Here is a 17,103-nt window from a genome sequence, read left to right as displayed (position 1 = left end):
TGGTTTGTGTGCCCCTCTCCATTAAGCACCCAGGACTGTGGGCCCTCTAGCAACCCCATGCTACCCAGTGGTCAGGTAATGCTTGGACACCAGTCTCCCACCTATCCACAAACAAGAAATCTGTACTATCCAGCTGGTAGCATTTGAACTTGTTCTTTGGGCATGAAAGACCATCTGACGCCTTTGGTCACATGTTGGGACTTAGGGAGAAGTACATGAAAACCTAGGAAGGAGCAGTCAGTGTCTGGCTCTCCAGCTTTAGATCTTTGGGCCCCTTCCCTGGACTAAGCAATGGGAGCTTTTGTTTCCAGCACCCCAAAACTATTTCACCTTAGCCACTGTTTAGATTTCTTGACTTCCGCCAGTAAGGATATACCAACTTTTGGCTTCGCAGAACTTCTTTAGGGCAGAAAGGTTGAGAAGGGTTTGTGTTTTTTCTTTTTTCTTTGCTTTGTTTCTGGTTTTTTTGCAATGTCCTGTAGGAGATCAGCATTGTCGCTTTGCTGGTCTTGGCCATTTGAGCCTTCAACGAAGAAAGAGGGCAGTTTTGTGTTTTAATCCCTGGAGTTCCCCTTGTTACGATATTAGAAAATGGCTTTATTTTTAAGTTACATTAATGGTCTGAAATAATTAGTCAACTAATTAATCCCGTTTACAAGCTTTGTAGGATTCTTCAGCTGCCAGTCACATCCAAGCCCGGGGCTCCCTGTTTAGTGTCTGCTCTCATGTTCATGTGACTTAGTCTCCATGGCTACAGGCTGCATCTGCTGACACCCCATACACTATTTACTGCTTAATTAAGAATTTCACGCTCAGCCCTTATCTGCCACAAAGAACAAGAACACGCTGTTAGGAAATTCCAAATTTAGGCCACTGCATAAGGAAAGCCTTTATTGTAGGCCTGACTCTGTGGAGCCTCTTTAACGATCCTCTTGGCAACTGAGCTGCCACCTTTCAATCAAAAATCATTAAATGGGGCAGAGATAATGAGCATGTAGCATATCAAAAGGAGGATGCTTGCTTGGGCTGAAGAGGAAAAGCTGTAAGAGCCTATAAGCAGCCACCACTTCAAAGGAAGAGGAGGTTGCTCCGTCAGCAGGACCCATAAAGCATCATTTGTTCCTATTTGACTTATGTAAAAGGTCTGGCATGTTAGAGCCCCGTCTTGCAGACGTGGGTCCCCCCCCCCCCTTTCGGTGCTCGTGTGTCAGCAGTTAGGCAGCTGGGCTCAAACCGTATCAGCCAGAGCATATAATCACTTGACTCTGCCGCAACAATGGACACTTGTAGGGGGTGGTCGAGGGGAGGTCTGTGCAACAATGGGAACACAATTATTGCAGCTGCTAGGGCGGGCTATAATTCTTCTTAGAGAAGCTAAAGGGACCTTGTAGAGGTGGTGGTGGTGGGGAACCTGGGTGTATTATTAATAACCAGACTTTTGGAAGTGCTTTCCGATGTCAGTGGGGTTCCAGCAGCTGCTCTTGTCCTGGCCTTCTCTAATAATTGTACATTCTGTTAGGGGTCAACTTACTTTTGACCCTCTCCTTTTGTGCCAGTTAAAAGCCTTTTAGAGTGAATTGTTGGAGAGTGGCAGGAGTGCATTAAACCCAAAATTTAATGTCAATAAATACATATCAGATGCCAGCTCATTCACTGGCGTGCTCCTAAATTCACACACTCTTTTTCTTGCTTCAGTCTGAATGACACAGTTGAAAGAAAATACATTGTGATTCAGAAAGCTGAACATCTGAAGGAAGCCATCCTGGAGTGCAGCAGGGGCTGCTTATACTCTATATTATCCCACCCTGATGTGCTCTGGGAAGGACTGAGTGCCTTCTCAAGTTTGACACGTCAGGACAAAGTGGAAACAAAACCCAAATTGATATCAGAAGCAAGCTGACTAACTTCACTCATTGTGCACTGATCTGTTGTTGTTGTGTAAGTCCGCCTTAACCAACCCACACTAAACAAAAAACAAAAAACATTACACAGTTATGGATAAACCACAAAAAGAGTTTCCTGGCATGCAGAATTTTCAGAGAACATTCTTCAAAGCTCTCAATTAAGAAAGTGTTCGTTAGCAGCTGAGTCTGGTCCTGCCCCACCCCCCGTCTGTGGGATGGCACTGGGATGGAAGCTTCAGTGTTGGAGTCTGAATGTTCTCACTTTTACAGCTGTAATGTCAGATATTAAAGCTATGTTGTAAAGGAACGTTGTCAAGGCATTCTTGTGAACTGGTGTATTAGCCTACTTTATAAATCGCAGGGGCAGCAGGACATGTCTTTCAAGGTGCCTTTTCACAAACATGTAAATTGGGATGGGGGTGCATGATTTAAAGTGCACACTGAGCAGGAAGGCAGCCCCACAAATTTGCTTTCCCCTTAGAGCCCAGTAGAGGGACCAGCAGTTCAACAGGCAGAGCAGCAAGAGGGGTAGAGTCCCTATCTCACATGCACTTTGAGGGCTTTAACATTATTTATTTGTAGAAGAATCTCTATACTGCCAACTCATGTAAAATATCAAGGTAGTGTGTAATATATATACAATAAAACAGGAAAGACCATAAAAGCAATACTAAAATAAAATAAAATAAAATAAAATAAAATAAAATAAAATATTTGCAGCTCACCCCTGCCTTAAACATGACTAGATCAGTCCTGCATCTACACAGACATGAGACTGCTGTTATCTTCTGTAGTTTGGGTGTGAGATGATGATGAAGAAGAGGAATTTGGACTTGATATCCTGCCTTTCACCCCCCCTTAAGGAGTCTCAAAGCAGCTAACAATCTCCTTTCCCTTCCTCCCCCACAAAAAACACTCTGTGAGGTGAGTGAGGCTGAGAGACTTCAGAGAAGTAAAAATTAATCTATTAATGGTTTACTTGGTTAGATTTGGTAGAAACTCATTTTGTTTCTTTGAGGTCTTAGTGTGTGTTATCCTGGTTGCATTCTCTCAATAAGCTTGTTATAGATTACCTGAACATGAAGCGCTACATAAACCATTGACAGTTCCTTGGATTTGGCAATGATTTCTAAAAGCTTTCAATGTTATTTTTTCATGTGATATATGTTGAACCACTTAATGCTGAATAGAATACTCTGGCTTGCTGTTTATGTGTGTCTGTTGTGGTCATTTATCCAAGTTTTAGCTTTTTCTAATAACCACAGGCAACGTTTTCTGTCACCACATAGTTGATGAACATATTGCTGCTCCTATGCATCAACTCCTAGCTAGAAGAGGGGGAAATGGTTGGGAAAGCTGAATCGAAGGAAGACTTCTAAATAATTACTAAATAATAATAATAATAATAATAATAATAATAATAATAATAATAATAATACATCAGCCAGGTGTCCAACAAGGCCCAAAATCAGAGAGGAAACTGATGGTACTTGTTACCCACTCCTTTATTTGGTTTTTACATCTGGGCCCTAGGGTTGTATTTTGTGAAGAGGCACTCGAATTTTGCATGACTTGGAAACTACAACTAATCCAGAACGCGGCAGCTAGACTGGTGACTGGGAGCGGCCGCCGAGACCACATAACACCGGTCTTGAAAGACCTACATTGGCTCCCAGTATGTTTCTGAGCACAATTCAAAGTGTTGATGCTGACCTTTAAAGCCCTAAACGGCCTTGGTCCAGTATATCTGAAGGAGCGTCTCCACCCCCATCGTTCTGCCCGGACACCGAGGTCCAGCTCCGAGGGCCTTCTGGCAGTTCCCTCCCTGTGAGAAGCCAAGTTACAGGGAACCAGGCAGAGGGCCTTCTCGGTAGTGGCGCCCGCCCTGTGGAACGCCCTCCCATCAGATGTCAAAGACATCTTAAGGCAGCCCTGTTCAGGGAAGTTTTTAATCTGTGATATTTTACTGTATTTTTGGAAGCCGCCCAGAGTGGCTGGGGAAACCCAGCCAGATGGGCGGGGTACAAATAAATTATTATTATTATTATTATTATTATTATTATTATTATTATTATTATTGGGATCCTTTGTTTATTTGCCTAGATGACAGTGTGGAGTATATACAACTGTTCTATGAACTTCCATTGCCTGAGGACCTTATGATGTTGCACAGCCAGTATAGCGTAGTGTCTAGATACTAAGACTTGTTTCAGGGAGGCCAAGGGAGGTCAAATCCTCCCTTAGCAGCAAAGTTGACTGGATGACCTTAAACCTGCTGGCTGTCCCTCAGGCTAACCTGCTTCAGGCTATTGTGAGGATAAAATGAGAGTTAAATCACACATGGGAGGAAACATGGGGCAGGGGGAAATGTAGTAAATAAAAGAAGTTGATCCCAGAGTGTTGATTGTATTTAGTTTGGTTTTTATTGCAATATATTTGGCTACAGAGAGATGGATTTGGAACATGGTTGCACACCAGCAGTTTATCAATGGAAGAAGATCCATAGGGAGACAATGGAACAGGCTAAAACTGAGGTTTCCAATAAATATCTGGTGCATCAGATAATTGCTGTATGGTGCCTTGAGAGTAGGAGATCCTATCTTAAAATGGAGGTCTGCCTAGTGATATGTCCTTACAACTGTATAATTCTGTAATTATTCAGTAATGACTTCATTTTATCTTCCAAGAGCCTTCAGCTGGGGATACCTTTATATTTTAATAAATAAGATAAATTATGTGTTTTTCACTGTCTGTCCCTGGTAAATACAGTTTCTCAGAGGACAGAATTGGTCACTGAAATCTATAAATGTATTGATTAAATAGTCTGGAATGTAGTTGAACAATAATATAATAATAAATTTTATTTATATCCCGCCCTCCCCAGCCGAAGCCGGGCTCAGGGTGGCTAACAACAATAAAACAGTACAAAAGTACAGCATAAACAACACTCTAAAATCATTCATTATAAAATTAATTAATTCAAGCCACTGGCAACCATTGGGCCAGAGCTCCGTGAAGATTGCCGAGGGAGGGAGTCAGGCTGTGCCCTGGCCAAAGGCCTGGTGGAACAGCTCTGTCTTGCTACAGGGAACCAGGCAGAGGGCCTTCTCGGTAGTGGCGCCCGCCCTGTGGAACGCCCTTCCAGCAGATGTCAAAGCAATAAACAACTACCTGACATTCAGAAGACATCTTAAGGCAGCCCTGTTCAGGGAAGTTTTTAACGTGTGATATTTTACTGTATTTTTGGTTTTTATGGAAGCCGACCAGAGTGGCTGGGGAGGCCCAGCCAGATGGGCGGGGTATAAATTATTATTATTATTATTATTATTATTATTATTGCAGACCCTGCGGAAAGATGTCAAGTCCCGCAGGGCCCTGGTCTCTTGTGACAGAGTGTTCCACCAGATCGGAGCCACGACCGAAAAAGCCCTGGCTCTGGTTGAGGCCAGCCTAACCTCCCTGTGGCCCGGGATCTCCAAGATATTTTTATTTAAGACTATAAAGTCCTCCCTGGGACATACCAGGAGAGGCGGTCCCGTAGGTACGAGGGTCCTAGACCATATAGGGCTTTAAAGGTTAAAACCAGCACCTTAAACCTGATCCTGTACTCCACCGGGAGCCAGTGCAGCTGGTATAGCACCGGGTGAATGTGATCTCGCAGCGAAGACCCCATAAAGAGTCTCGCCGCGGCATTCTGCACCCGCTGGAGTTTCTGGGTCAGTCTCAAGGGCAGCCCCACGTAGAGCGAGTTACAATAATCCAGTCTGGAGGTGACCGTCGCGTGGATCACAGTGGCTAGGTCAGGGCGAAAGTTGAACATTTTCCGCTAAATTTCTACTGCAAATGGAGGGCTAACAGAGTTACCTTGGAGCAACAGGGACCAGATGGTAAAATTTCCTCTTATCTTTTGGTTGTTTGTACTTGTATTTAATTGTTTATTTAATGCATATGTCTATGGTTGAACAAAAAAAAATCAGAGGTGAGGAATCCATGGATTATTTTAACTGGTTGTGAAATGCCTTCAGTAACTGAGAAGCTTAGCAAAGTTTACAATTGGAAATTACCGCAGAATAATATTGTAGCCTACTTTAATTTGTCAGTTTTATCTGTAAACTGTTGGCTTCTGAAATTTAGTTACAGGTCAAGGCCCAATCCAAGTGGCATTCCAAGCAGAAGTCACACTCCCTTTACCAGTGCCCGGTATGTGTTGAAGGTGGGGGATTATTCAGACCACTAAAAATGTTTATCTGCAATGCTTTTGTGGGCTAATGTCTGTACTTGGGTAATTTTTTTTTTTAAAAAAGAATAATTGTGCCTTCTTTAACTTCAGACTATTTTAAAGATAATTATTCCAGTGCATTAGGCTTCAAGCACACACGGAAACACATTTTTGTGCACATGAGTCTTTCTGTACAGAATAATTTTGAAAGGAGAAAAGTCTACTTTCCACCACCCAGGATATTTAAAACTGACCTGTAAGCTGCTCTTGGCTGAAGATTGAAGTAAGAATGCTTTTTTAGGTTGACATCTCCGACCCCCCAACACTACTCCTGCCCTCCTCTAACAGGCACTCAGTGAAATCAGAGCTGTTTAGGAAGGCAAATCGTAGAATTGTAGAATTGGAAGGGACCACAAGAATCATCTGGACCTAACCCCCTGCAATGCAGGAATCTTTTTCCCACCGTGTGGCTTTAACCAACAAGCCTGAGATTAAGGCTGGATCTATACTGATCTGGAAACACTGTTTTTAAAAATGCTATATAAAAAAGCTCTCAATGCAAATTCTCACTGGGACAGATTACAGCTCTACAGCGCCATCTGGTATCACGTGTCTACAACCTATAGATAACATTTTAATTAGTCCAGTGTGGCTGAGTCCTATCCCACCTTATGGGGTTGGGGCCAGACTGACGAAAAAGAGGAAAAAGCAATGTTGTGTTGTGCTATATTTTTGATGAAATGACATTACATTTTGAAAAAACTGAACTAGAAATAATGAGTATATTTGTGCTTTTTAACAAAATGAAAATCTCTCTTAATTTGTTTTCAATTTTCGCAGTTAAAGATCTTCTGATCTTTAAGACCACATTGGAAAATTGAAGTATTTTCCTTGCTGTTAAGATGGAGTGATTGGGAAAGTAGTCATGTGTGCATGTGGGTGTGTTATTTTTTTTTCTTCGAATGCTGTGATTTTGTTGGTCGGTGGGAAGTATCTGTTTTGGTTGTGAATATGTGTCCATGAGAAACATAAATCTGTGATTAACTCTTTTTGTGTTATTATGAATGGTATGTATTAAATGCTTTGATAGTTGAAACCAATATCTAAGCTTGGTAGTGGAATTGAATACTGTCAATGATCAGTTTTGATAGGAATAAGCATCTTCATTCACACACCTTGGCTATGCTTATAAGGTACTAAAGAGACACTGTTTATAGTAATTTGCCTTGCTTCTAGATCCAATTCCTCCTCCTCCTCCACCACCTCTTCTGAGATGGTCACTTTCTGAGTCTTGGGATGGTGTGACAAAGGGCTGGGGTGGCTACAATAAGAGCATACCATCAACTGGTCAAGACGTCATCATTTTGCCTGGTAAGTAGAAAAGGTCTGATGTGAAAGTTAGTCTTGCATAAGGAGAAAAATCATAGAAGCATGGGAGGAATAAATAAATACACAGAAAAGCTGGGTCAAGTTGCCCAGAGACATTCTGAAGCCTGCTTGATTTTATCCTGGTTTGCCGGTAGTACATGTAAAAAAAAGCTCCAGAGAGTCTTAGTAGACCATAAGCTTAACAGTGTGATGCAGCAGCAAAAAAGGCTAATGCTATTCTAGGCTACATCAACAGAGATACAGTGTCTTGATCAAGGGAGGTAATAGTCCTACTCTATTCTGCCTTGATCAGACCACACTTGGAGTACTGTGTCCAGTTCTGGGTGCCACAATTTAAGAAGGATATCGACAAGCTGGAATGTGTGCAGGAGGGCAGCTAGGATGATCAAGGGTCTGGAAACCAAGCCTTATGAGGCGTGCTTGAAAGAGCTGGGTATGTTTAGTCTGGATAATGATAAAAAATAATCACCATAAATTTATTATTTGTACCCTGCCCATCTGACTGGCTTGCCCCAGGCTCTCTAGGTGGCTTCCAAAAAATATAATATAATAAAACATCAAACATAAAATGCTTCTCTATACAGGACGTGGGTGACGCTGTGGGTTAAACCACAGAGCCTAGGGCTTGCCGATCAGAAGGTTGGCAGTTCGAATCCCCGCGATGGCGTGAGCTCCCGTTGCTCAGTCCCTGCTCCTGCCAACCTAGCAGTTCGAAAGCACGTCAAAGTGCAAGTAGATAAATAGGTACCGCTCTGGCGGGAAGGTAAACGGTGTTTCTGTGCGCTGCTCTGGTTCGCCATGCTGGCCACATGACCTGGAAGCTGTACGCCCGCTCCCTTGGCCAATAAAGTGAGATGAGCGCCGCAACCCCAGAGTCGGTCACGACTGGACCTAATGGTCAGGAGTCCCTTTACCTTTATACAGGGCTGCCTTCAGATGTTTTCTTAAAGCTGTATAGTTATTTATCTCCTTGACATCTGATGGGAGGGCATTCCATAAGGTGGGTACCACTATCAATAAGAATTTGAGAGGAGACATGATAGACATCTTCAAATTGCTAAAGGGCTCTCACATGGAAGATGGAACAATGGATTCAAGCTATGAGAAAGGAGATTCTGACTCAATATTAGGAAAACCTTTCTGATGGTAAGAACCCTTTGACAGTGGAACAGACTCCCTCGGAAAGTGGTGGACTCTTTTTCCTTGGAGATTTTTAAAGCAAAGGTTGCCTGGCCATCTGTCATGGATGCTTTAGTTGAGATTCCGGCATTGCAAGGGCTTGTCTATATGACCCCTACAGCCCCCTCAGGAGCCCTTCCAACTCTGTGATTCTGTGACCCTTAAATTTAAATGTTTATTTGTCATCTCCACATACTTTGTCATGTTTTCTTGCCTCCCATGACAAACATACCCCTGTCTCTACATACATAAATACATATATACATGTTTTCTCAGGATATAATGCCTGCAATTTAATCACTGGCATTTTAGTTACAGCCCTAATAGGTAAGCAAAATTATGCCACAGCTATTCCTAACAACCTTCTATGGGCTATGCTGATAATGAATCCACAATTTCCCCTTTTTCATATTCCAAAAAGGGGATAGAGCTTTGGTTCATCTAAGATAGGGTGGGGGAACTTGTGTGTTGAAGTAAGAGTAGCGAAATCACAGCTAAGAAGCTCAAATCATATATATGAGTGACACCCTTCTTTGGAAACTAAACAAATATCCAGACTTAACATTCAAAAACTTTACTTGCAGAAAAGTATAGTTATAGATAAATTAAAACATAATATTTGCAGGCACATGCTTCTCCAAGCATGGACCTACAGTCTCTTATTCTAACTTTCAAATAACTGTATTTTCCTCTCTTTCCAGAGCTCAGCACTCAGCCTTCTCTATCTCTGTTAAGCCATGCCTTAAAGCTCCTATGAGATATTTCCACTTTTTCCCATCCTTCCGCTTTGCTTTCTTTCTTTCAGGCAGAGACGAAGCACTCCAACACTCTATTCAACTTAGCAGTGTTCACAGTGGATTCTAAAACACAGCCATCTTGCTTCACATAAAATGGAGTCTCTCCTTCATTAGATACCTCCCATATGACCAACGTTATCCAATCACATGAGAACTACTAGAGAACTTGCTAGAATTCAGTTACCAACCAATCAAATTTAAACACATAGTAATGCATACAAGCATTTAGAATTTCAGTGAATTAAACTACATACTTAACATTGTGGCTTTCCACATGTCAACCCCCAACATTCATCAGTCCCAGCCAGCATGACCAATGATGGGGGATGATGGGAGTTGCAGTCCAACAATATTGGAAAGACTATAAATTTCCTCACTTCCACCTCTGATCTAAGAATACAAAAATGGAAACACTCTGTGGGTGCAACCCCCTTGCCCTCTAAAGAGGTTTAAATGGATGAAACCCTCTTTCTTCCAGAACAGTCACCAAAAAGAGGGTCGCTGACTTCCTTGCTTTAGTCAAAGTCTCCAAAACAAATTATTCCCAGACCTCAGAATCACACCTGGAGGATCTTCCTTTTGGAAGCTTAGTCCTGAGCTCTTCTGAATAAACCTAATTTTAAAAGGCTTAAAGAAGCAACACTACCATGGACTGAATAGTGAAACCAAAGCAAAATACTTAATTGGCAAATAGAAATAAGTGTACTGCTTAAAGGTTAAGTCATTCATGCTTTAGAACATGCATTTTTTTTTCATTCTGTAGCCCTCTGGTAAAAATATTTGTAACCATTTCCTTATACCATGAGCATAAAATGAAGATTTTAATATCTAAGATCATGGAAAGATATCAGATATTAAAATCTTCATTTTATACTCTGCAGTTCTTGCAAGCCATATTCTAATCTTCTTTTTGGATGTGTGTTGCCTGACTCCTTTAATTTTCTTTGTAGCTGATCTCTCTCCCTTAAATTACTCTTTTCTTAAGAATTCCTCACTTTTCCTTTTCTTGACTGTGTGCTTGCATAAAAAATTCTGTTTTCCACACCAGGAGTCAAAACAATAACCATAGACAAGCCTAACATGTGCCAGAGTGCTTCTTATGTGAGGTGCAGAAATTAGGGATGCGTTAATTTAGGCCATGCATGAACACAGCCTTCGCTCTAGACAAAATGCAGTTGCTCTCCTTTCTGCTTTCACATTTGTATGCAAAGTTCAAATGAAATGCACCCTTAATACTGTGTGCGAGAGAAAAGCATGTTATAATTTCTAGCAATGGTATGTTGTATAGATATGATATCATGTAGCCTCCAGCAGTTTTGTTTTTTAGTGGTGGAATCTGCTCTGTTGTTAGTGGGCTTTTTTATTCTTTCTGATTCTGATTTGCTTTGAAGTTTTTCTGTTTGAAGAGATGAATGCTGGAGCCCTGTATCTCATGTAATAATGCTTCCGTTGTTCCTGATTTCCACTTGGTGGTATATTTATGGCATTTTCTAGTGCAAGAGTCTCGATCAAAGGGATTTTGTGTCATTACTTGAATCATTAGCAAGTTTTGTTTTATGCCAGAGCTGTGTCATTACTGAACTTTTCGCTAGACAAAAAACATGCATGCATGAATGGTGTATCAATTTAGATATTAGAGTGGTATCCTTCTTCGTTATGTATTAGCATTTGCTGATTAAGTGGTGTAGAGTGGATGGAGAGAAAAGAGATGAGTCACACGTGACCTTTCCCCCCCAAGGTTTATAGGACCTAAAGTATGCAATATTTGGCCCCAAGTTATTTAAAGCTACAAATAGATGTATGTTGCAAGATGTGAGTAAGACGCTTCAGTTTTTTTCATTTCCTAAAGGAGTGTGGAAAGAGCTTAGCTCTACAACAGAGCCCTCTGCTGTTCTGTTGAATATATTTCTGCATCACTCCAACACCACATAAAATAGAGTGGTTGTGGTTTCACCATTCTGGTTATGTCCCTTAGTTGTTGTTGTTGTTGTTGATGATGATCAGATTCATTCATTCATTCACCAGCAGAACTATTTTTGTGCATGACGAGTTAACAATAAACAAATCTGTGTTGCTGATGTAGGGTCACATTCAAACAGCAGTGATTATATAGGAAGCTAGTACTTTTTTTTAAGGCTCACTTATTTCTAAGGATATGTGGCTTAGCAAATATGTAACAGAGAACTAGATGAAGTATACACTCTAGGATGACACGGAGTATGTTATGCATGCACTTACTGACTTGGATCTTAAGTTTTTATTCTGTAAATGCAAGCTCCTTCTGTTCAGTGAGGGGGGAAAAGGGATTTAAGCTAATGTCTTATAAAAATGCTCGTCCTAGGCTAGTTCCCCCAAATTAATTTAGCTACAATGGCTTTCCTTCCTATGCTTCTGTGTACTATTGTGACACTGTATTATTTTCTGATTTCCAAGTCAATTTGTGCAAGGTGTCTTCTGTATTATGTCAACTTACTGAATTTTAATCCAGTGGTTGGTTTGTGCTAGCATGAAATTATTCCGCTCGTGGCATTTGCTTTCCACCAGGACTGCAGCTCTTTGTGCCAGCTCCTGTAGAGTTCCTGGGGCCTCTTCAAATCTCAAGAGCAGCTTGAGGGAGGGTAGGAGGGGATCCATGGAAATCTGGTACCTTGCCTTGCAATAAGCAGGAGTGCTTTCTGTTAATACAGTTGGTAAGAACCTATGCAAATCAACAGTAAAGAAAGAATGATCAATGTTGCTATGCTTCACTCTTTTAATGAGGTGTCGGCATGAATGTGGTCTGGGCAATTGCCATTGTAACGGTCTAGTGGGAGTTATTTGAGGTGGGAAAAGCAGTAACCCCCTCCTAGGGAGTTGCTGTACTTCTGAGGTATACTGAAGGCGTCTGAGGATGCCCTGAAAGTGTTTCCCCATTCCAATGTACTACACCAACCCCATAGTTTTGTGGTCACCTAGATCAGTTGTTTTCACATTTTCTTCCTTCAGGGAAATCTTTCAGCACTAACTTGTCTACCAATAAACCCACTTGCGCTGCTGAGATTAGGGAGCGCGTTCTAGGACGCACACAATGAGTTGGTGTGGAACTTTTCTTAAAGACCAATTGGGTCTCACTTTATTGTCCCACGCGAACGGAGAGTGTGCTCCAGATAACAGCAACATGCTGCTGTGGTTGCACATCCTGGGGAAATAGCTATTTCTCAGAGAAACATCTGCAATTGTCAGTCTTCTCATTGAGGAATCTTGGATAAACTTCCCCAAGAGTTTCCCTGTCAATAGTCTGAAAATCACTGATCTGTGTCTTTAGAATGGAGGGTTAAATGTATTCTGAATATTTGAAATTATGCCCCGAGGTTAGAAATCGTCTCCTTTTAAAGCAAAAAACAATTTCTATGTTGTTTTTCTGAGTGCAACATAGAAAAATCTTGCTTTAAAAAAAGGAAGTTTGAATTATTTGTTAATAAAGTAACAGTAGATGACATAGATAGAGTTCACCCAAACGACCTTTCTGTCATTCAAACTGCAGCTATGGGTACTTGGCCATTCTGCCTCCATTCATAATCTACTTGACCTCTGCTTCTTTTGTTTATTTATAGCACAAGGAGAGAAAAGAGGCCTTCTATTCACTTTGGAGCCATCTGTTTTCCACTGTTTGTTTGACTAGTAACTTGACCTGATGATAATGTGGTGTCTGAATGACAAAACAGATTGATTTGTTGTGTAACTTTTTCATCCTTCGGAGCTCAGGGGCAGGCAATGTGGAAGAAACACAGGCAGCCCATCTGAAGCATGAAGACCAATCCTTTTGCTTTGTGTCTCTTAAAAAAATATGTTGATTCCCTTAAGCTGCATTCACAAGCAAGTGTTTCACTGAATTTCTTTGCTCACTGGGAGAAAGAGATCAAGGGAGAATTTTCATGTGTTTATTTACAGACTAATTAAATTAGGCCTGTTATTTTAGTAGCAGCAGGAGCTAATGATACAGTAGTATGTTGAGATTCTGAATGCAGTATGCATTTTTTGAAAGCCTCTTAATCATGGTCCAGGTATCTTTGTGTGTGTGTGTGTGTGTGTGTGTAAATGTTTGCTGCTTTTCTCTAGCAACTTAACACCCACCTACTGCAATGCCAGCACACTGAAGTACTGTTAAACCAATTAGTTTCGCTAGGAGAGATTAAAGTGTGCATGAAGTCTGGATTGAAAATACAGACAATCACTTGCCATGAGCCTGAGAACAATGAAGAGGCTGTTGTGTGTGATTTGAGGAAGGAAGTGAGCGTGTTGGTGAGAATCTTAGAATCATAGAGTTGGAAGAGACCACAAGGGCCATCGAGTCCAACCCCCAAGCAGGAAACACCATCAGAGCACTCCTGACATATGGTTGTCAAGCCTCTGCTTAAAGACCTCCAAAGGAGGAGACTCCACCACACTCCTTGGCAGCAAATTCCACTGTCAAACAGCTCTTACTGTCAGGAAGTTCTTCCTAATGTTTAGGTGGAATTTCTTTCTTGTAGTTTGGATCCATTGCTCCGTGTCCGCTTCTCTGGACACGGAGCAATGGATCCAAACTACAAGACAGAAGAGAGGGGTAGCCATCACAGCTACACCGTGGTATCCTATGCACAGAGTGAGAAGGAAAAGCCAGAACCTGCCCACTTCCCTTTTAAAGTCACAGAGCAACAGCAAGGGGCATTTTTGTTCCTCTTTGGGTCAGCGTTCCATTAAAACATATGCCATCCCCCATTACTCTTCCGCATTCTCATGGAAGGTAGGTCATTATTTGAACAGTATTAGTGGCTGCTCCAGAAAGCACCTCATATCAGACCGTGAAGATCTTCTCTCTTTTCTTGGTGTCGTGTTATACGTTCTTTCATTTCAAATTTGAAGACTGTTGGAGGCAGAGTGCTTCCTTAAGTGTTTATATTGAATTGAAACCACAGGCGTTACAGACTTCTCCCTCCCTTTCCTCCCTCTTTCTCAGGCCGAAGCATCCTTGTGGATACAACCCTTCCTCGTGTACGAGGCCTCTATATCCAGGGCACACTGGAATTCCCATCAAATTCCAGCAATGTACTTAGCGCAGCCTGTATTGTGATTGCTGGCGGTGAACTGAGAGTGGGTAAGTGAAGAAGAAAAATAAGCAGCAGGAAATCTGCATGCTGGGTGCTGGTCAAGGACAAACAACACATCTACACATCCCCACTGCTGTTACTGATAATAACACCAGCAGCAGGAATATACTTTCATGGGGCTGGCGGGGATACCAATAACGTGAGTGGCTGATCCATGTCCAGGAGCTATTAGCCATATAAACTGAGATTATAAGGACTCTTTGTGTTGCATTTTTTTCTCTTTGAACATGAGTAGCATTCCTGAAGGAATATTGCAGTATGTTATCCGTTATTTCCTAATTCATCATCATCCCAAGTGTGATTGAGCCCATTGCATTGAGCCCATTCATTCACAATGAAGACAACTAATTATTTATATCCGATATACAAGTCATTTTCCATAATTCATTACATCGTAAGCTTTACAAATCAGGCTATTTTAGTTACTTACAGGGATCCTTGCCATTTTAATATTGCTGTGTTGGTCACTCTTTGACCTTTTTCAAAATTGCTCTTTTAGGAACTTTGTAGGGGGAATTTGAGTAATTGGGTACTTGAGGAAGGCAACCCGCAACTTTTTTCTGGTTAATCTCAAGGGGTCCATCTAGTTAATATGGCTTTGGAAAAATGGAAACATTTTAGAATTCATTTTTGTCTTGGGAATGAAATAACGGTTTAAGAGTTAGTGAGGAGGGTAAGTCCAAAGATGGATATTCTTAATAGTTGATAACTAGCAGTGACCATGATCCATAGATCCACAGGATCCATGAAAGCTTATGCCAAAATAAGTCTGTAAGGTACAAGAAGAGTCTTTGTTGGATGTGTTCCCATGAGATTCAGCCAACTTGGCAAAAGTCCTCCTCTACCCAGAATTGCCAGACCATAAATGTTCTCAGTCCTAAAAATGCAAGCCTTTCTTGTATTGATTGTATCAGATCCAATGCTGCTTCTTTGGATAAGGACTTTGAAGAACATGGAGACTTTTCTCTCTTTTTTTACATACAAAAGTTTCTGGAAGCACTTTCTCTTTATGAATTTCCAAGCCCATCTCATGCTTTTCAAAGATCCTGAATCAGAGTTAGGCAGGGCAGATTTTTATCACTTAGAGAGGAAATGAAAAAGCCATAGCCAGCATGAAGAATTGAATTAATAATAGACAATACTTAGTTTAATAGCTATGTTGGGCCTTGCACTTTGTTCTGCCCAACAACAGAAGAAGATGCCACAGCCTCTATGGCAGAGAAACATACAAGACTCGGATTCTGCACTGATGCAAACTGGAAATGCAGGTGAAAACATGGCAGTGCCTTTCCAGAAAGGTAATTGTGTGCTTAGCATAGAGACCCAGACCAGAGCCACAAGCCTAGAGAAAGAGACACTTGGAAGTGAATTTCTTCCTCAGCGTAGTTGGAATTCCTGATGTGGTTTATTTGAAGATAATGAGCATGCTGTGGATTCTTTTAAGGACATAACAATTATTTTATCAAGCACAAGTTTTGTGACTTTGGCATCTGATCAAAAGTGGAACTGCTGAGCTACCTTCTATTCATTTGGCTATATAAGATTCCCCCTTATGCTCACATTAATTGTCTCCTCTGCTCTCTCCTATCATACTCATCCACCATCAGTTTTATCTCCTCCAGACTCTAACTACTCACTGTTTAGGCGCAGTCATCTCCATTTGGTCTGCAAGGCCATTTGGGATAAGCCACTTGCATCCATACTACAAGTGTCATGCAGCCGAGGGTGGGCTTTGCCAAAAAGGTGGAACTTGAGCAGCTTCCAAAACAGCTGACAACCAACCGATGGTTGGGAGCCTTTGAAGGGCTGCACAAAGCAGGAACCCAGCACTACATAGGATTCCCCCTCTCCACGTTGGCTGATGTGAAGGTTATCCTGCTTGGTCCAGGTGTCCCCCCCCCCCTTTGTTTCAGCAGCTGAGGGTGGGAATAGCCTTGCTTTTAGCAATGTCCTGCTGCTTGCTAGTGCTTTGAAGCCTCAACTTTGGGACTTCAGAGCACCAAATCCTTTGACATCATTTGTGATGACGGGAAATTAACAGGTTGGCCTTGCCCACCTGTCAAATTTGGAGTGTGAGGCAGATCCTAATAAGAATCTGCACACGGACCAAAAAGATTTCCCAACCCCTGGACTAGGGAATCACAGTACTAGGGGGAGTAGTCGTCCCCAGCTGAGAACTGCATCGGAGCTTAGTGCCTGAAGAGGTACCAGTCCTTCAGGGTGACTGTGTCTACTCTTTATTTATTGAGTTGATTTCTTTGCCTCTTAGGGGCCTGCTAGAAGCCTTTTTGTTCAGACATGCCTACCCAGGCATGTAATTTAAACATGCAATTTGACTACTTATAATAGTTTCAGGATTGCTGGTTTTATTTATAGTTTGATTAAAAATTATGTCAATTGGTTCTTAACATTTGCTTTTATTGGTATTTTTAATATTTCAGAATGTTCTTTGCAAACAGCTCAGAGGATTTCTGCCAATTGAACAA

The 17,103-nt window shown here is 41.6% G+C and overlaps 1 protein-coding gene across 4 annotated transcripts in view; it reads left to right on the top strand.

Annotated features, from left to right (window-relative positions):
• PKHD1 (PKHD1 ciliary IPT domain containing fibrocystin/polyductin) overlaps nt 1-17,103 on the top strand; it is a 245,536-nt gene that overhangs the window by 148,732 nt on the left and 79,701 nt on the right. For all 4 annotated transcript variants that reach the window (XM_083495101.1, XM_083495102.1, XM_083495103.1 and 1 more), the window contains 3 exons: nt 6,039-6,104; nt 7,360-7,494; nt 14,467-14,604. In XM_083495101.1, the coding sequence (XP_083351227.1) occupies nt 6,039-6,104; nt 7,360-7,494; nt 14,467-14,604 (339 nt within the window). The remainder of the gene's footprint in view (nt 1-6,038; nt 6,105-7,359; nt 7,495-14,466; nt 14,605-17,103) is intronic.

The sequence above is a fragment of the Podarcis liolepis genome, assembly GCF_965112155.1.
Source record: "Podarcis liolepis genome assembly, chromosome: 3".
NCBI lineage: Eukaryota > Metazoa > Chordata > Lepidosauria > Squamata > Lacertidae > Podarcis > Podarcis liolepis.
Note: the sequence above shows the minus strand (reverse complement) of the source record. Positions and strands in the feature narration are given on the sequence as shown.